The 20,794-nt window shown below is 45.2% G+C and overlaps 2 protein-coding genes across 2 annotated transcripts in view; one reads left to right on the plus strand and one right to left on the minus strand.

The window, feature by feature from the left end:
- Window positions 1-2,792, plus strand: part of RHPN1 (rhophilin Rho GTPase binding protein 1) — a 974,759-nt gene extending 971,967 nt beyond the window's left edge. The window contains exon 16 of the transcript XR_007772628.1: window positions 2,782-2,792. The gene's annotated coding sequence lies outside the window, so the exon portion shown is untranslated. The remainder of the gene's footprint in view (window positions 1-2,781) is intronic.
- On the minus strand, window positions 1,761-20,397 carry MROH6 (maestro heat like repeat family member 6). The gene is made up of 14 exons (XM_050940821.1): window positions 19,630-20,397; window positions 18,671-18,820; window positions 17,913-18,067; window positions 16,957-17,107; window positions 13,278-13,465; window positions 8,878-9,015; window positions 8,447-8,561; window positions 7,581-7,724; window positions 6,783-6,962; window positions 5,246-5,401; window positions 4,527-4,646; window positions 3,328-3,430; window positions 2,288-2,353; window positions 1,761-1,990 (listed from the first exon to the last, which is right to left on the minus strand). The coding sequence occupies exons 1-14, from the start codon at window positions 20,395-20,397 to the stop codon at window positions 1,761-1,763; spliced, it is 2,664 nt and encodes an 887-aa protein (XP_050796778.1).
- Between the last annotated feature and the right edge of the window lie 397 nt (window positions 20,398-20,794).

The raw sequence follows: 20,794 nt of genomic DNA on the forward strand, positions 1-20,794 counted from the left end.
AAAACCGGCCAGGAGCGACCCCTGGGACACTCCACTTGATACCAGCTGCCAACTAGACATCGAGCCATTGATCACTACCCGTAAGTGTAATTGATGCCAGGATTAGGATTACACATGCTGTGTTACCCCTTTCTTTCCTGCTGTGTTATAGTATTTGTGATATAGTTTATCTGTTTAGTAAAATTGTTAATAAAAGGACACTTGAGAACTTGTAAGTACATCAGTTGTGGTCATGGTCCCTCATGTGCTTCTGGAGTCTCTGAAGCTGGTGATGCTCATGCGACTAATCCTGCTACTGTAGTCCCGGATCTTGAAGCCAGGCTTGGGAGTCCCTGGACAACTGCTGCATCCTGGCCTCCACCCAACATCTGCTGAAACTTGATGGGCTGAGAAGCTACTAGGATTATTGCCCCAGCCAAGGCACCACCCACATAAACTCTGATTGGAAGATCACACGGCTCCGCTGATTGGTCTAACTATACTATTTAAACAAGAAAGAGAAATAGGAATTTTGTCTGAGCAACAAGGTGGTTTTCTGCTGTGGCTGCACTGGACTCTGCTTGTGCCTGTATTCTGCACCCAACTATGTTCATGATTCCTGCTTGCCTCCTGCCTCACCCCTGCCTTTGCTCCTGTTCCCACCATCCTCCTGCTTTATGCTTCATCTTTGTCTATCCTCTTGCCCTTACACCTCGCTTCCAATCCTCAGTGACCAGTCCTGACTCCAACCCCAGCCTCCAACTTCTGACTCTGGCTTGACCCTTGTCTTTGGCATTGGGCATCTGATCTCGGCTCTGACCCACAACTTCAATTCCTGGTTCTGACTCTGGCTTGACCCTGGCTCTGGTAACTGGCAGTTGACTCTGGTGCTGACCCTCGGCTTTGTTATGCAACTGGGATGCCTGCTCCACCCACTAGACCTGACTGCTGCTGTGACTACTAGGCAAGGCCGCCTACATCCCAGTCCATAACAAGTTGTTTAGGAAGCTGAATTTTTAACCCAAGTGACTGTGATCTAATATAAAACCAATCTATCAATAATCAATATATTAATCCAGAACTCAACAGACTACAGTGGTCTGCTAAGGGGAAAAAGCCTCCAGGGAAGCTTTCTTTAAAGAGTATGTCTGCAAGTGGGAATGCGTATAGGAATGCCTCTGTAGCCAAAACCTCTCTCCTTGAGCTTGTGAAGCAAATGGGACCCAAACAGCCCAGAGCTGGACTAATAAGCCTTCCTATTAGTCTAGGCCCAACACGATCCTTTTTAAAACTGAACCAAGATACTTCCTTGTTTATGCTGTACACGGCCTCACTCCATTTCACAATGCCCCTTTAAACGAAGATGATTCCAAGCTGAGCAAAACCAGGAGCTTGTATATGCAGTAACATCTGAACTCCAGCTAAAGTACACCCTGGTTGAAGAGCATATTGGCACAGTCTCCTTCCCACCTTCTCCCCATAGTATTTCTCACTGACCTACCGGGGTAGAGAATTGCACAGGTTAACGACACACTGCATCAAAATTTATTTTTCTTTGTTGAGAGAGAAGCTAGAAGTCCAATTTTCTGCCTGGAGGTAAGATCTGTGTTCACCTCTCAGGAGCTCTGCCAGTTTTTTCTAATGCTGGAGGAACAAGTTCTTCTACAGAGAGCGTGGGATTTTTTTTTCCTCTTTGTGTACTTTCCAGTGCAGGCCCAGAGGCACGGAAGCCTCCAGTAAGGAGTCTCTTTGTTTTATTCTTACTCTTTTTGAATTAATTCTCACACAATCTTTGAATCTTGGAGTTCCAGCCATCTCTTTCTTTTAAAGGGGCTGTCCTCATACAAAGGTTTCTCTCTGTTCCGGCTCATCATGCAGCAGAATAGCCTCCTCAGTGAGAGCAGGACACTTGTCACAGCCAGATTCTCAGAGACTTGCTTCACTTGCTGGATAGAGACAGAAGCAACACTGCAGACTGAGGGCTCAGGGTCAAGCAGCGAATCACTGAGAGCTGAAACAAGGAGCAGGTCAGGCACTGATCCATGATCACCCACAGAGAGATGCAAATACGCAGTCAGAGACCATGGACTTAAATACACAAATTTGCTACCCATGTGATCAGAAACAGCTGTGCCTAGAGGAATACCTTAAATGTGCAAATTTGTTACCTAAACATCCAGAAAAAGACAGGCACACACTCTGGTTAAACACATACCCTGAAACAGTCGTGCACAGACACATGACCACTTAGATGCACACACCCAGGTATATTAATTTTGTTGGTTCAAAGGCCAGGATCCTCACTTACCACTGAGAAGTGAGGACATATCTCCTACACTCATGCAGCTGGCAGCCATGTGATGGACAATGAACCCTAGAAAGATGGTTAAAATAATTAGCCTCTCATTTCTCACAACCTCCAGTGGGAGCTTCTACTGCTTAGGCCTATCCCCAAATCGAGGTGTTTTCACAACATTTTATCAGGTCATCAAAGGAGTTTGCAACTCCTAGAAGCCCAAATCTGGAGCATGCCTGAAGGGCTATTTTGAAAAGGAGGGGATAGCTACTAAAAGTGGGCAAATGGGGACACCCCGGCAAATATTTGGTCAAATGCAAAAATGAATTTTCCTTCAGTTGCATTGGTGAAGGTCAGAGGATCTGTGATCACTCAAGCTTAGCTAGGGCAAATACTAGCAGAAAGCAAATTGTATCTCAAATAATGGCCACAAACTATTTTCCAGTTGTATGCTTGATTATAACTTCTTCTTGAATTCTTCCGTTGACCTACCGCCTACTGGTTAGATGGGTTAACTATGCCAATGGGAAATCCCTCCCATCAGCACAGGCAGTGTCTACACTGAAGCGCTACACCGAGGTAGCTTCACTCCTGTAGCATTTTAAGTGTAGACAAGCCCAAAGTGACAGTTACATTAGTTTGGTGAGTTACAGTGTGAACAAGTATATATATTCAATTGTAACACTTGCAGTTTGCACAATCAGCTGCCCAAGAATTGGTCGTTAAAGCTATTTCCAAATCCTTTTGAATCATAAATACACTGGAGAATTTCACAATGGGGTCGAAGATCAAAAAAGCAAAATGTGCCTCATAAATAATTAGCTGTGAATTATTAACTCAGCTCTATTATTTGCATTGTTCTATAGCAGTTGTTCCAGGAATAGCATAGTGTGGGGGTTAGAGGAATTCTGATGAGAGCATGGGGCATGAAAGGGCTGTAATTTTCTTCCTATAGTGCTGCATAAACCCCAAGAGAGAGGAAGGGAAGCTCAGAAAAAGGCTTTGATAGAAGTTGCTTACAAAGGTCAAGTGTGTGGTTTGGTTTTGTTTACCTGTGAACATATTGGCTACTCTCCTCACAGGAGCCTGTCCGCTCTTCAGATAGTGCTGGCTCTGGGACAGGAATTCATGGACTCTCCCTGAGTATCGCTGAACCTAGGGAGGAATGAGGAGACCTCTCTGAATATTAGAGAGATCTTGGCTGGGGAGTAGAAGAAAGGGATATACTGTATCTAGGTCAACAAGGGGAGGAGGGTATAAGTGGAGACGGGTATAAGAGGAGACACAGGCTGGATCCTAGTGGACTAACAGACTGGTCAAACTTTGGTGCCAGGAGCTAATTCTTTCAAATCCAGAGCTTTCACCTTCTGAGCAAGCTCCTCTCAGGCCTGGTCTGTGCTAAAATGTTGGGTTGACCCAGCCACATTGCTCAAGAATCTGAAAAATCCACACCCATGAACTACATAGGTAAACCAACCTAATCCCTGGTGTAGACAATGCTATGTTGATGGAAGAATTCTTCCCACCTAGCTGCTGCCTCTCAGGGAGGTGGATTATGTATTCCAACAGGAGAACCCCTCCCGTTGGCATAGGTAGTGTCTACATGGAAGTGCTACAGCAGCATGGCTGTACCACTGTAGTCACCAGAGAACAGCATTAGGGGGAGAGAAAAGAGGTCCTATGGGACCTCAGTGAAAATGAGAGCCAGCTGGTAGTAGACGACTTTCCCAAAGGCAGCAGTGGAAGACCCATCACCTGAAATATTTAAAACTAGACTGGATGGAGCACAGACATTCCTCCATTGTCAGGAGAAGGGGCTGGGTCACCTAATACTGCCATTCCGTTTCTAATGTCTGTGATTCTGCTGCAGACAATTCCTGCCAGTGAGCTTTTGAGCAGGAAAAAGCATCACTACCATCCTCTGAGTGCTTCATGGCCTCGTCCCCAGCACTGATGCCACCTACCTATTCCCACTGCGTTGTTCCCAAGTGCCCTTCCCACTGCCTGTGCCTATGCGCATTGCTCAAGGTATCACTTTTAGACAAACACCAAGGATTTTAAAGCTTTGCAGTTCACCAACGTGATCTAAGACAGCAGCAGCCGGGTGTGGACAGGAGGGTCACTAGGCCTGCAAAGCGAGATCTTCGGGGAGATGCAAGTCATTTTAAATATGGTGCCATTTATTAGATAACTCGTGTCCCTCCCACCACCAAATCATCCCATTCCACAAAGAAGCCCAGTGTTCCCTTACCAGGTGCTTGCAGACTTTGCACAAGGCCTGCTGATTGTCATAATGGGCCATGGTGAATATCTCCTCCAGCAATTTCCATCCCATGAAGTCATTACATCGTGCTAAAGTCCATTCACAGCTCTGCATGGCAAAGGGGAGAGAAGAAGGTCAGAAGGATAGATACTGTTGATCCTGTCCAATAGCCACTGAAAGCCAACAAAGAAAACTTACCCTAAGTAGGAGAGGGAAGGAAAGGGTTAATGGCTTCCTCCTTGGCCCTTGTAGTCTCTGTGTTCCTATCCCACAGAGAGAGACAGAGCCAGGTCCCTGGGTCCTGCAGTCTCCTCCCATGTTTTTGGTGGGCAGATGTTTGCAGATGCCGGCATGCAAATGAGGTGCTTAGGCTGCAATTACCTGATTTATAGAGTTTTGCTCTTGCAGACAGATGAGCATACAGGTTTTGAGAGGTGAATTTGTAGATGCCACCTAGCAGTGTGGGCTTAATGTCCCTGCCTTCCTGTTAATGCCATCTGGCTTTGATTCTTCGCATGGGCTAAAAGGGTACGGGAAGTGTCCATGAGGAGCAATGTTTTTTACCTTTGGGTACATGTGTATAGGAAACATATTAGGGTAAAAAGCAGAAAAGATTGTGCCTTGGGAAATGGATCTGGAGAGGAATCTGACAGAAGAACCTGACAGTTGTAATTCCTTGGGGCTGGAGAAGTGACGCTAAGTCTTACCTCAACCACCTTCCGGTCCTGGTCGTGCAGATGGAGGAGCAACGGCACCAAGCTGCTGAGGACTTGCTCCTGCATGATGGATTTAGACTTTAAGTTCAAACCGCTTAAGAGGTTCCCAAACAGGCCAATGGCAGAAGAGCGCACCTTGTCTCTGGGCTGTGAGTGATACACAAAGAGGGAGCTCTCACTGAAAGCTGTTTCAGCACAGAGCAGTGTCTGTGTAATGGAAACTACAGACTCAGACTGCGGCTTTATAACTGTGGATAGCCTGCCTATGGAGAAAGAATGGCTCTTTATACAATGAGGTGGATTGAGGAAATAGCAGTTCCTTCCCACTACAGTTTCATATGTAGGTGTTGGAAGTTCTCTGCTCTACGTCAGGCATCTCTATACAAGAGGTGCACACCCTGCTAACACCATGTCATTGTAACATAGTGGCAGAGTTTGTGCCATGTCCTTCTCTAGTGGGTGGACCACTAGAGGATAACAACCCACTACTGCTATCAGCTAGTTAAATTACTCCATTTGCTCAAATGGTAGAGACTTGTGCTGTGGCACAGAAGGTCCTGGGGCCAAACTTAGTTGACAATTCATTGTGGGGAGGGTGTTATTAAATCAGCAGCACATCCTGCTGCATAACACATAGAACATCATAATCCTGCATCTTCTAGTGGATTACATCTTCCATATTCTGCAGCATACTGCTTGAATATCAGATAAAATTTGAACCTCCAGATAGTGTTGCCATATTATCTTTCTGGTCTCAAGGTCCATTCGCTCACCAAAGATTGCTGGGGGGAAATCAAGCTGCCCTTCTAGATCAGAATCAATAGAGATATTCACTCTCAGTCCCCAATCAACCAGCGACAGAAGTCCCCATTCTCATGGGAGACCCTATATGGGGAGCCATATGCCTGATGGAGAATGCAGTCTATAGACTGGTTGAGTTTCAAATGTCTGGGTTTGCAGTACTCCGAGCATTCATTTCCTCCTATAAAGAGGAAGGCCAATGTCGATTCTGTAGTATTGTGAGCTGCAGATCATGGCTATAGCAGAGAGTATACCTCTGACTAATAGAGGACATCAGAATCTGCCCTACTGATCACTTGTTTACAGGCTTTTCTATAATGTTTGTCACTAGTTTTTGAGCACTTCACAAGCAATATAGAATATGACCTCACAGTACTCTGGGAGGTCAGGAAATATCAGTAACCCCATTATGCAGATGGGTAACAGACTAGATATTGCCCTGTTGAGTTTGACTGTGATAGGACATTAACTTTACTTCTGACAGAGCATCCCAAAGCCGACCCTTATAAGCATGGCTATAAGTGGATCTGTACTGCTGCTTAATAAAGGCCCAGCAGGATCCACTGAACAAAACCTTAGCTCGGGATCGGGGAAAGCAGGAGGAACCAAGAATCGAAGGAATTAAAAAAGGAGGTTCTCTCCTCACAAAGGTTACTGCTTTTTCCTGGCAGCAGTAACCAGCTCCTCCTCCATGCACATAGGAACCTCCCTCTTCCCATTGTCTTACGTCATCCAGGAAGGGCCGAAGCGTCTTCGCAATCCGAACACAGATGGAGCTGATGTTCACCCTGTCCCTGTGGTGTCTGAGAATACTTCCCAGAGCGGTGATGGCCTCCCTAACAAGCCTCTCGTGTGTCTCATTCAAACCCACCAGGATGGCGGGAAGGAGAGCCTGGAGCTGTTTCACCTGCGGAAAAGAAGTTCATCAGAAGAGATGGAATACTGACTCATACTCTCCAGTCACTGCACCGTGTAACCAGCAGACTGAAGATAGAGGATGCTCAGAGCGTGGTCCCTCCCAGGATTCAGAGACTCGCTTTCTTTTAGCTGGATGCAGGGTATTGACAGCTCTTTGTCACCTTCCTGGAACGTTATTGACCCCTGATGAAGCACTCCCAGCTGTAATTCACTCAACCATGAACCATCCAGCAGTTCTGGTTCTACTTCCACGGACCTAGGATTTGCGCCATCAACACCAGCTACACAGTTCTGTTGTGTTCACTACAGGCATGTTTTGGTATTACTGGAGTTGGTTTTATAACTAAAAATAATGATAATTCACCATTCAGTGACAGTTGTCACTGCTATACCTAAGGCAGCCTGGTCTAGAAATGGGCCTGGAACAAGTCAGGACTCCTGGATTCTAGTTTGAGCTGCAAAACCAACTTGCTTGGGCAAGTTACTTACACACACGCTTTCAAAAGTAGCCTCTATTTTTAGGATCTTGTTGCAGACATTTAAGCCCTGGTATTCAGAGAAGCTGAGTATCTGCAGCTCCCACAGAAGTCCCTCTTATTGCTATTACCTTCTGCCGGTGAAGTGCCATGTTTCCAAGCCCGTGCAGACTTAGCCAGCGGACAGTGGGTCTCGGATCTATCCGCCACTCTTCCAGCCTACCCAGAATAGTTCGTTTTGGCAATAGCTTGGTCACAGATTTGCTGCGGAGAAGCTAAAATCAAAACAGTGAGTCCATTACAAGCGGAAAACAGAATTCTCTCTCCAGGTTTGTTCTTTGGATGGATATCAGAGGCAAAATTCCCTGCATTCTGCTATAAAATCTCCTAGAGTCATAGAGTTTAAGGCCAGAAGGGACCACCAGATCATCTAATTTGACATGTATATCACAAACCACCAGCACTCACACACTAAAACACTAGACCAAAGTATTACAGCTCACAGCCCACTCCTGTGTGAATGCAGTTCACTCCTGACCCACATTTCATGAGGTGTGAATAGGCTTCTCTCACAGCTGTCCCCAGACAAGGGACTCAGAAGTGGGATTGGTCTGCAAATTAAAAATAAAACTCACTTTATGGGACTATCTCTAGATCTCATGGCTTTAGATAAAGGACCATTCTGTGCAGACAGCCCCAAAGAACTGGGAGAAGACAAGCCATCTAATTAATGAGGAAACCTGGACAGAAATATCCTTGGTGATCTCTCATTCTTTCCCTGTGTCACCTGATGGTTTAGCCCATCCAAAACTAGTACTTCTGCAACCAAAGATAGGATCTCTCATCATGCCTCTCCCACCAGAATCGGCAACAAGGAACAGATAAGAGGATGGCCAAGTTGCCGATGCAAATTCCCCATTCAACAGTGAGCTATTGAAGTCTGGAGCTAAACTGCTCCCGAGAAGCCTAGCCACACATGTCAGCTAACTCATCTTACCCCAGTGAAGAAGGCAATGGCTGTCAGAGTTTTCTCTTCATCCTCAGTGTGGAGATTTGGGATGGTATTGGCAAGAAGCCCAGAGAGATGGTGGCTTGAATGTGTAACCATGGCTCTGTGATATAAATCATATACTCATAATTATTGGAGGAATATACAGTAATAAATGAGTTTGCAACAGATGGCAGCCTGAGCATGAATCAGTGCTGCACAGGGTAGCCAGAGGAACTTTATGGAATATCAGGGTTGGAAGGAACCTCAGGAGGTCATCTAATTCAACCTCCTGCTCAAAGGATCAATCCCCAGACAGATTTTTGCCCCATATCCCTATAATGGCCCCTTTGAGGATTGAACTCACAATCCTGGGTTTAGCAGGCCAATGCTCAAACTGCTGAGCTATCCCTCCCCACATTGAAGCTTTCATTGCTTACCTAGCCAGCAGAAGGGCCCCTTCCAGGTAACCCTCAGCACTTGAGAGAAGGTCCCAGCCTCCCACTTTCTCCATCCATGGCAACACAATTTCTCTTCTGTCTCGGATCAGCAGGGTCTTCAGAGATTCCACTGCACAACTACATTGAAAAAAAGACCAGGATTATGGAATTAAAACAACCCCTCTCAGTTCCTGTTTATAAGCACCAAGATACATAGGGCCAACTTCTATAGAGTTACACGAGGGATTATTTTGATCCATTCAGCATACTGAGATATAAGTGAAACCCCAATCCCACCTGCACCCCACTGCACAGACACTCCCATCACCTCAGGGGCAGTCTGACAGGCTAGACCTGAGACATCAACACCCTACAGGCATAGCGTGTATCACAAAGAAAGGGCACTGCTTTCCCTGGGAAGGGAGATCACAGAGTCAGTTTGAATCAGATATCAGAGGGGCACACTGGGGAATGTGGGATTGCTTCCTAGTTTGAGACATTTAAAATTAGCCTGCAAAACCAACTGCAGGGAATAATCCTGCACTGACCTACAGTGGGTAGATTAGATGTGACACGATAGCTCCTATCCATCTAATTTTTGTTCACATGGGTGGGTGTGTGGATGAAACATATGGCTGTTAAATGCCTCCTTTCTGTCTGAGTCCCTCCCTATAATCCCTGGGAACTTTCCGTGGCACTATTATTATCTTAGTAATAGTCTCTGAGCTGGTTTCACTGGACTCTCTGCTCCAGTACTTGGTTCTGATCTCCACTAGGGCCTGACGATCGAATATGGTGATGGGATGGGAAATCAGAAGGTAGCTAATAACACAGCTGGTATCTGGCTATAAAACAAGAGGGTGTAGATGAGAGCTGAAAGAAGAGTAAGGGTGGTGTGGGATTGCAGGACAAATTTCTCTGTGCAGAGAGAGATTGATGTCTCCCATAAGTGGTAAGGGAACCTGCACTGAGAAGATCTCAGGAACTACCTGAAAGAAAGAAGGATATTACAGTGCTCAGGGGACAAATACTATAGACAGAAGGGGGTTTGGCCCCGAATGGAGCCCAGTGGCCTCTTTCCATCTAGCTACAATGTGTAGATGTTGGAGTACTTAGGAGCTTTGGTAAGGTCAGGAAATGATAAAGGAGCCCCACAGTGGATAACTGATCTAACTGATATCAACATCCCCTTTGCATAGCTGGGTAACAGACTCATCTGACGGCTACACCTTTACTGGGTGTGATTTCCAAGAGTTTTGAGGGAGTTAAGAACTTTTCAGTGACTTGGGCACCACACACTGATAGATCATCTAGTCCATCCCTTGCACTTAGGCAGGACTAAGTGTTTGCTAGACCACCCCTCACAGGTGTTTGTCCAGCCTGTTCTTAAAAACCTCCAATGATGGAGATTCCTCAACCTCCCTGGGCAATTTGTTCTAGTGCTTAACCATCCTGACAGTTAAGAAGCTTTCCCTAATGTCCAACCTAAATCTCCTTTGCTGAAATTTAAGATCATAACTTCTTTTCCTGTCCTCTGTGGATAAGGAAAACAATTACTCTCCTCTTTATAGCAACTTTACATACTTGAAGACTGTTATCATGTCCCCCCTCTGTCTTCTCTTTTTCCAGATTAAACAAACCAATCTTTCTGCATAGGTCATGTTTTCTAGACCTTTAATAATTTTGGTTGCTCTCTTCTGGACTTTCTCCAGTGTGTCCATATCTTTCCTAAGGTATGGTGGCCAGAACTGGACACACTATTCCAGCTGAGGCCTTATCAGTGCTGAGTGGAAGAATTACTTCTCCTGTCTTGCTTAAACACTCCTGCTAATATATCCCAGAATAATGTTTGCTTTTTTGCAAGAGTATTACATTATTGAGTCATATCTGGTTTGTGGTCAACTATAACCCGTAGATCTTTTTCTGTAGTACTCCTTCCTAGGCAGTCATTTCCCATTTTGTACTTGTGCAATTGATTATTTCTTCCTAAACATAATACTTCACATTTTTCCTTATTGAATTCCATCCTATTTCTCCAGTTTGTCAAAATAATTTCAAATACAAGTCCTGTCCTCCAAAGTGGTGGCAATCCCTCCCAGCTTGGTATCGTTCACAAACTTTAAAGCGTACACTCTCTACCATTATCCAAATCATTTATGAAGATATTGAATAGAACTGAATTCAGGACAAATGCCTGTGGGACCCCGCTCAGTATACCCTTCCAGTTTGACAGTGAACCATTCATCACTACTCTGTGTATGTTTTTCCAACCATTTGTGCACCCACCTCATAGTAAGTTTGTCTAGGCTATATTTCCCTAGTTTGCTTATGAGAAGGTCATGTGAGTATCAAAAGCCTTACTAAAGTTGAGATATGTCACATCTACTGCCTTCCCCTTATACACAAGACTTGTTACCTTGTCAAAGAAGAATATTAGATCAGTTTGACATGATTTGTCCTTGACAAATCCATGTTGACTGTTACTTATCATCTTATCACAGCTGGAGTAGCATAACTTAGGTCGACTTACCCTCATAGTGAAGACAAGCCTTTAGACATGCTTCCCACAGGATCTACCTGCCAGTTCTCTGAGTTTGCTAAAGTCTGCTTTCCTGAAGTCCACTGTCTTTATTCTACTGTTTTTCCTCCTACCATTCCTTAGAATCATGAACTCTGTCATGATTACTTTCACCCAAGCTGCCTTCCATCTTCAAATTCTCAACCAGTTCCTCTCTATTTGTCCAGATCAAATCTAGAACAGCCTCTCCCCTAGTAGCTTTATCCACCTTCTGTACAAAAAAGTTATCTCCAATGCATTCCAAGAACTTGTTGGATAATCTGTGTGCTGCTGTGTTATTTTCCCCATAGATGTCTGGGTAGTTGAAGTCCTGGCTTTGGATGATTTTGTGAGTTGTTTAAAAAAAGCCTCATCTGTCTCTACTTCCTGGTGAGGTGGTCAATAATGGACCCCTACCATGACTTTACCCCTGTCTTTACCCCTTTTATCCTTACTTAGAGATTTTCAACAGGTGTGCTTCCCACTTTTACCTCATCCTCAGTACAAGGGTATACATCTTTGATGTACAAGGCAACACTGCCTCTTTATTTTCCTATAGTGTTGTCATGAGGGTAGAAACACAGCCGTAGAATCATAGAATATCAGGGTTGGAACAGACCTCAGGAGGTCATCTAGTCCAACCCCCTGCTCAAAGCAGGACAAATCCCCTGACAGTTTATTTTATATATATATATATATATATATATATATATATATAATTTTTTTTACTCCAGTTCTCTAAATGGCCCCCTCAACTTACAACCCTGGATTTAGCAGGCCAATGCTCAAACCACTGAGCTATTCCCCCACTCCCTTTGTAACTGGGCCTTGCCTGGTGGATGGAGAGGAACAGTGTACAGTGATATAACCCCTACAGGGTGTCAGAAACTGAGACCTGGATGATCAGACTAGTGGTTGGAGTAGGGCAGTTGGTTCTAGTGGTCAGCATGGTGGCAGTTGGGCCAGGAGCTGGAGCCAGAGCTGAAATCAGGAGTCAAAAGCACAGTCCAAACAAGGCAAGCGTAGGACTGGGAGCTAGGCCAGAGCAAGGACGGGACTGGAGCAGAAGTGGGAACACGCCTGGAATTGGCGCAGGGCTGGAGCAGGCTAAGGCCTGAGGAATCTGTCACAACTAGCAGGCAGGGGAGAGTTCCAAGCCATGAAGTGACATTGAGCTGACTGAGCTGCCGTCTCTCCCGTGAGGCTTATATACCTGCCCTGACACTCATCAGCCCAGCTCCTGGCTTGTGGGTTGGCTGGAGCCTAGCATGGGAATGACTCATCACCACATGTGGCTTAGTCGGTCTCTGGTTCAGGGATGACTCAACCTCACATCAGGCTTATGGGTCTATTGGTGCCACCCTGTAGGGGATCCAAAAGCCCTGCCGTAGCCATCCCAGTGGTGTCCACCAGATGAGGCCCTGCTGAGCCAGAGAGTGACAAGGAGGTTAGTCCCAGCCCGAGTTCAGAGGCAGCTCAGGGAAGCCTGACAAGCCATTCAGATGCAGCTGAGGCTGTTTAAGCTCATCGTCTTTAAAAACAGGTTTGTTATTGATAAGAAGCCAAGAAAGGACGCTTGGAGGAAGCATAGGAACTACCCTTCATGGTTTGTTGAATTTTGGAGTTTACTGCTTGTAAGACAACATGGAAGGGAAGCAGCTAGAGACTTTTACTAGGTTTGTGTCCATCTGAGTTAAGCCAGAGCACCTTCAACAGGACCTCTCTTCCAGAGAGTGATTTGTGTTCACATCTGAGCCTTCAGTAGGTTCTGCCCAAGCCTTGTCATGAGGAACCACCCATGTGGTTACTTGCCTCATTAGCATCTGCTTTTTTCCATAATTACCTCACATGGTTGGCTGTTGTGAGCCTGTTCTGCTGGCCGCACTCCCTTCTGGTGACCTCAGTGTAGCCCGGCAGGCTCACCAGGTAGTGAACTTGAGTCAGCAGGGCTAGGAATAGCTGGGGGTAGAAGCCCCGCGTTGCTCCAATGCACACATAGATAGTAAGCATCACAGACAGGGCTCTGGTTGCCTGAAGAAGGTAAAAGAAACAAATCTAACTCTAAAATCCTCTGTCTCCCCTACATAGAATCATAGAAATTTTGGGCTGAAAGGCAACTGGAGAGGCCATCAAGTCCAGTCCCCCTTGCTGAGGCAGGACCAAGTAAACCTAGCTCACCTCTGATAGGTGCTTGTCCAACCTGTTCTTAAAAACCTCCAGTGATGGGGATTCCATAGCCTCCCTGGGAACCCTATTCCAGAGTTTAGAGTTAGAAGGCTAATAGCTTACTTTGCTGCAGCTTAAGCCCATTACTTCTTGTCCTACCTTCCGTGGACATGGAGAACCGTTCATCCCCGTGTGATGTGTTCTTCCATATTCTTTATGAAAATATGCTTACGATATGAGTATGACATAACTGAGATATACTTTATGCAAGATAGCTCATGTGAGATATCATTGGAAAGGTTATGATTTACTGAATGCGATTATCGAATTTGTATGCCTGTATCATTTCTGTATCTGAAGTTAGGAATATTGACTATGTATCTGTATTTCAACTATGGTACTTTGGTTGACACCCACTGCTAACACTTCAAGTACAACAATGGAAAAGCCAAACAGGGTGGATGACTCATCAGCAAGGAAAACAGACTGCGAAAGTCTTGGCCTTCCTGGGGACTCTCCATACTGCCGCTGACTCATGGATGCTGTGATCTTACAGAGTCAAGTAGTCTTGTCCCCTGATACTAAAACATTACACGAGACTTCTTGTAACTTTTCACTGTAAGGGAAGAGGGGTCAAGTTTGGGAAACAAAACATTCCCACCTTATGTAAATCCTATTGAAGGTGGGGAGGAAGGCAAACAGGGCTCCTCCTGTTCATGGCCTGTCTGCCCAAGAAGAAAGACTCAAAAGGGAAGGCAAAAACTGTGTGCTCTGCAATGCTCAGCCCCATCCTGGACAGTCCAGACATGAAAAGGTTAGTTTGTTCTTCTAAAGACACAAAATCACATCACAGCTTATTAACTTTACAGAGGTAAATACACCCTTCCCTGTAAACACTGCACTGAGTTGGTTTATAGTAAAAAAAATAAAACAAATTTATTAACAAGAGGACAGAGGTTAGGTGATGCCAGGTAAAAGGAATAAATTTAGAAAGGGTTACAAGCAAATCAAAGTGAAAACACATATCTAAAAGTCTAAAACTTAATCTAGCAAGGTGCAGGCTCTGTTCAAGATGGTTTCTCACTTTTATTCAGTTTTCAGAGATTTCAACCACCTCTAGTCTGAAGACCCATCTTTCTCAACTTTCAAGAGCTCTGTTCCCTTGTGTTTGTTTAGCGATGGGTGCCAAAGATGGCTTCTGTCTTTGCTCATATCTTCCAAAGTTCAGTGACTTTGTTTGCAGAGGCCGGATGCCCTCATGCTGTTTTTCCCTTCCTGTGAGTTTCCGATCCCTCTGGATGTAAATGCGGCTTCCATTGATTTTATTCCACCATGCTGAATTTATATAGATAGCTACCTTCTCTCCTTTCTGGGAGGGAACCCATTTCTCCCTGTCTGGCCACTTTACTTCATAATATCATGAGTATCTACATTTCTTCATACAGTATAATACAGACATTTCACGGTGATATTCATCACTCATGTGCCATTAAGTTCCAGAAAATATCTCACCCTACATTATAATACAGTAATATTGTAGAACATGAGTTGATTCAATTACTTAGCATTTTAGGTTCAGCCCCTGTCTTTATAGACCAATAAACTTTTACAATATATTTTTTGAAAAGTAAAACCCAAACCAAGCTTCTCTTTCTGGCTGAGTGTAGATGCCATACTGTCTCCTACCCATCTTCTTTGCTTGATAGTCTTGTTTACCTGGTATGTAAAAATGGACCTTCATTGTCTCAGTCAGATGACTGGGCTGGTCAGAGAAGCAAATACACATTCCTTTGTCTAAGGCAGACCTCTTTACCAACTCCCCCTGACATGCCTGGTTTAAACACACATTAGTAATAATTGCAGCATACATTCATAACTCTTAATACACACCATGTGCATACATCACGCAAGAATATTAATGATCAATGACTTATTAGTTTTCAAATGATACCTCACCAGCCATATTTTGACAAAGATTATTACAATAGTGTGTAGGGTGTGAATACAGGGGTGCTTAGGATCACAACACCCCAGAACATTAGCCTTTTTCTCAACCACATCACACAGTTGACTCATTCAATTTGTGATCCACTATAATTCCCAGATCCTTTTCAGCAGTATTACTGCCTAAACGATTATTTCCCATTTTGTAGCTGTGCACTTGATTTTCCCTTCCTAAGTGTACTACTTTTTGCTTTTGTCTTTATTAAATTTCATCTTGTTGATTTCAGACCAATTTGTCAATCTCATTTTGAATTCTAATCTTGTCCTCCAAAGTGCTTGCAACCCCTCTCAACTTGGTGTCATCTGCAAATGTAATAAACATACTCTTCACTCCATTATCCAAGTCATTAATAAAAATATTGACTAGTACCGGACCAAGGACTGACCCCTAGGAACCCCACTAGATACATCCTCCCCGCTTGGTAAATACTTTGTGGGTTCAACCAGTTGTGCATCCACCTTATAGTAGTTTCATTTAGACCATTTAGACCACATTTCCCAAGTTACTACATGTTACTTCATGATTTTGGCAAAGAAAAAGCTTTGTTACCTGACACAGTTACAATAAAACAGGCTCATTAAATGGTGTCCCAATTGCAAAGGCAAAATGGAATCACTGCAGTAGGGCCCTGCCAGTAAGAAGGATTATCATTAAGCTCACCTAGACATGTGTTCAACCAGGAAATTTAGCCTACTATAGAAGGGGCTGTGAGGAGGCAGAGTGCTTTACCCTGAGAAACAGATGATGCTGCTGACCCCTCTGGTGGGTTAAGAACTTGCTTTTCCTCCAAATGAGTCCATCCGGTCTTCTGTCAGAAGCAGGGGCGGCTCCAGGCACCAGCGCAGCAAGCGCGTGCCTGGGGCGGCAAGCCATCGGGAGCAGTGTGCTGGTCAGTATGAGGGCAGCAGTCAGGCAGCGTTCGGCGGCATGCCTGCGGGAGGTCCACTGGCCCCACGGCTTCAGCGGAAATTCGGCAGCGGGTACGCCAAAGGTGCAGGAATGGCAGATCACCTGCAGAAATGCTGCTGAAGCCACGTGACCAGCGGACCATCCACAGGTGTGCTGCCGAAGGCCGCCTGACTGCCGTGCTTGCAGCAGCAAAAAATGTAGAGCCACCCCTGGTCAGAAGGGGTGGTCACGGTAAAAAGTCATGGTGGAAGGTAACGTACAAAAGACAGGGAGACTATCAGAGTGTCATCAGGCAGATGTGGAACCCATACACACTATTCCCCCCAGATGTGTCACCAGCATCATCCCTCAGTACTCCGACATCCTGCTGGTCAACATGAAGGAGGATACAGAGCTGCTCCCTTTCTCTGGAATGGGAAGGCCTGTTGGTTTAATTACTCACAGCCAGTGGAGTGAGGGAGGCTCCATCACCAGAGCTGCTGCTGCTCTCCTGGAGTCGGGGTCTCTGTTTCAGCTCTCTGAGCAGCTGCCACATAACTTTGGTGTTGATTTCTAGGTTTCTGCACAGGCCCTTCCACAGCTCAGCAGCGTTGCTGAAAATTCAGAAATGTAGACACACTGATCAGACCTTCACCACTCTCCCCTATTTAGGTACTTATATAGCCCCCATCACCATGGTATCTGTGCTCCATTGTGTTCATTAAACACCCTCTGCATGGAGAAGTTTCTCCTGAACTCCCTTTCCAGGGTCTGACTGCACTTGTGAGGCCTAAGATGGAGCCAGGCCCCTAAACACGGTCCCAGGGGAGGCCCACAGCACAGAGCGAATCTGCTCGGAATGTGTTCCATCAGGAAACAGGAAGAAATGCAGGGATGACAGGATGAGACAAAAACAGAACCATCACTCCACATTTGTATTGATGGGAGCTGGATCTGAACCAGGCTGGGTTTGGTTCTGTAAAATCAAAATGCAGTGGAACTTTTGCACCATCAAACTGAGACAGAGCTCTGATCAGACCTACCAGGTTCATGAGAGGCATGTGTAGGGCCCCAAAGACCAACATGTGCCCTAGAGCCACAGTTTATGTCTTGTTGACCCAAGGTTCAACTATAAAATGAAAGGAGCTTCCTTCCTTCCTCTTCTCTGGCCCCAGCACAAACAAGCACCCATCGCCCATTGAGACTGGGAATGAGAGTCAGGATTCCTAGGTCTTATTCCCAGTGCCTGACCTTAGGCAAGTCACTTCACCTCTCTTCAATTTCCCAGTCTGTAAAATGGGGACAGTACTGATGTACCTCACAGAGGGGTTGTGAGGCTCAAGTCATTGCAATGTATCGAGTGCTTTGAGAGCCTCACGTGAAAGGCGCTAGAAAGGGGCTATGCATTAATGCAATTACCTGTCGCATGGGAGCGAGTGTCTCAGAAGGCTTGAGACCACTTCCTCTGGGTACTCCTCAGCCAATGAACACACCACCCTGAGAGCTGCCCGCCTGGCACTGCCCTCTGGGACATTGTTTATCTGGAAATAGATGCCATCCACAATGTCTGACACCTGGAGCAAAAGAAAAGACACTCAAAGATTCACTTCTTCATGGTGGTGGGAACTGAATTCTTGTTAATCATATCTGTAGTTATCTCTGGGCATGTGTATTTGGGGCTTTATGAAATACATAGAGAGACATGGTTCCTGCTCTGTGGAGCTTATACTGTTAACTTAGACAGATGTGATGCACAGGGCAAAAAGGTACAGAGACCACAATAACAAATTTGACAGAATTAGAACCCATGGAGTGAGCATGAAGCCCCAGAGAAGAGTAAGAAGGACAAGACGCATATGAAGGAACCCTGGATTGGGAGGAACTGTGACAGAGAGCATCTTTCCTGAAGAAGACTTGATTCACAAGTTCATACTGGCTGCTCATTAATACAGCAGCACATAGCCCACTGTTGCAATGAAGACACAGATGATTAGTTTAATGCCTAGTAGAGGAATACTGCAATAATACAGACATGGATACGATTAAGAACATGAGCAGTTATGGTACACCTGTTACATTATGGCAAAGTCACTATACAAACCCACAAAAAAGGTCCATTCACTGCCCCCAGCATAGAGAACTCCAATTTCCACCACTAACAGCTTCTGCCCTCTTACCTTCTCCTTCATCTCAGCCCTATGGTCCTCCAGAATTGCAGCCAGTGTTGTCATGGCTGCTTCATTGGCATTGTCGGAGTCCTTCAGACTGGCTACAGTTGTCAGCACCAGGTCGGTAAGTGAGACCAGACTAATATGCTCTTTGCCACTCTGAAATAAACAAGATAAACCCTGTCATTGATGGCACAGTTCTAGATGCCACCCGCACTGAGGAGACTAAAAGCAAGAGGAATCTGGCCAAAGACCAGTCCCTCACTAGGGCTCCTTAGAGGTTAAGTCACTTGAATCACCCAGCAGATTGCAAGGTTTCCTCAGGACAGAATTTTCAAACGTGGATTCCTTAGATGGTAGGACCTCTTTGATGGCAGGGACTCTCTTTATTCTCTATTTATACTATGCCTAGCACAATGGGGTCCATGACTAAGGCTCCTAGGTGCTACAGTAATACACATACTAGTAATAATAAAGTTAGGCATTTCAGACCATATTTAAACACCTAATTGGTTTGGTTTTCAGAGATGCACAGAACCCAGCCTCTATTGAGTTCAGTGAGGACTGCTGGGTTTTCAGCATGTCTGAGATTATGGCCTTTTAAGTAGGTGTCTACATATGGATTTATAGGCCTAGCATTAGGAGTCAACATTTGAAAGCATTAGCCTAAACCTTTGCTAGCTTGTTTCATATGGCATAGGTCAAGTGGGATGAGTCTGCCCAGAGGCCTGGTCTGGGTGGGTGGTGCTTCAGAGAAGCCCAGATCAGGTAGAAAAGATATGTGGAGAGAGCCAGATTGTGTAGGATAAGTGTACAAAGAAGCCCAGATTATGTAGGTTAAATATGCAGAGACCTGGATTGGGTGGCATAAATAGGCAGAGAGGCCTGGGTTGCCTGGGATTCGCTTATGGTATGGCCCAGATGGTGTAAGTGGGAAGGAAGCTGTAATAAATGGAGAACATTCATACATGACCATTGCCTTCCTCCTGCGGTAGTGGGAAAGAGTTCTGTTGAGTTTGCAAGCTTGTCCAGTCTCCTGTTATCAGGGGCCCTGCTGTTTCAGGTGTTGTCTTCCCTTGCCAAAGAGTGAGATCCCATTGATTCTTGACACTGTGTTGCTCCATCACTTTTCCTGAAGCAGCACTGGACTCCTGCGTTACAGACCTCTGCTGCTCCTTCTGTAGGGTAAGGTCCTGTTTGTCCATAAGACAGAGCCGTGTCTTCATATCTGGAGAGCTGGCCTCCGGTTTAGTGACTTGAATCTTTACTTGGTCTCCAACTTGGCTGATTCCTGATTCATTTTTCTCCATCAACATGTTGATCTGTGAGATTTCACTGTGTACTTTGGAGAGCTTGACTTTAATTTCCATTGATGAGTCTGAAAGTACCTGCAACGTCCCCTTGATAACCTGGATTTCTTCAAACACAGCTGAGAGATCTCTCACTGAGGGAGGGACAGTGGCTATTTCAGGAGAAGAGAGAGAGGATTTTAGCCTTTTTACAGCCTGAAACTTCTCCTGAACCCACAAGGAGCTTAGTTCTCTCTTCAGACTAGGCGGTGTTCCCTTCCTGGCAGCAACCGGCTGGACTGTTTGAGATTTCTCCTGCTGCAAGGTTAGGTTCTTCTCAACCTTTGGAGAGGAGCTTATGCCCTCACCAGCAATAATGATCTCAGAGACACTACCAGACTTCTGTTTGCTCTTCTTTTGAGGGTCTTGCTGTGCAACTGAAGTCATACTGTAATTAAATCAGGAAGAGCAATTAATTATTTTCCATTCATGCTTAGGAATTGCAGAACAAATGGCAGAGACCCATACATCTCAACTTGCCACGGCTGAATTGTGAGACACATGTGTGACCAAGACCCAAAATCAAGAACAGTAAAAATGGTTCATGCAGGAAATTGAAAATGCTGGTCAATCCCTTCCTTTAGTGTAAATAACTGACTGTAAACTGCATCTTAATGGTTCTTGTTTCTTAGGTAAATAATTTTCAACAGTATAAGGGAGAAGGGTAGCAGATTTGTAGGGAAAGTGGGTAGCTTTGGGACTAAAATATGTAATGCGCCTCCTATGAGGGACATTTGAGAAGTTTAATGAGATGTTCTCCTCTTCTCAAGATGTGACAATTGGG

Source organism: Gopherus flavomarginatus, chromosome 2 (assembly GCF_025201925.1).
Source record: "Gopherus flavomarginatus isolate rGopFla2 chromosome 2, rGopFla2.mat.asm, whole genome shotgun sequence".
Lineage (NCBI taxonomy): Eukaryota > Metazoa > Chordata > Testudines > Testudinidae > Gopherus > Gopherus flavomarginatus.

What these genes read in the sequence shown, in the direction of transcription:
- MROH6 (XM_050940821.1), bottom strand. Translation starts at nt 20,397, where the DNA reads ATGACTTCAGTTGCACAGCAAGACCCTCAAAAGAAGAGCAAACAGAAG. An exon ending in AGGAGGAAGGCAATGGTCAT is followed by an intron (nt 18,821 to 19,629) that starts GTATGAATGTTC and finishes TGTTTATTTCAG; the next exon opens with AGTGGCAAAGAGCATATTAG. An exon ending in CACTCGCTCCCATGCGACAG is followed by an intron (nt 17,108 to 17,912) that starts GTAATTGCATTA and finishes CTGAATTTTCAG; the next exon opens with CAACGCTGCTGAGCTGTGGA.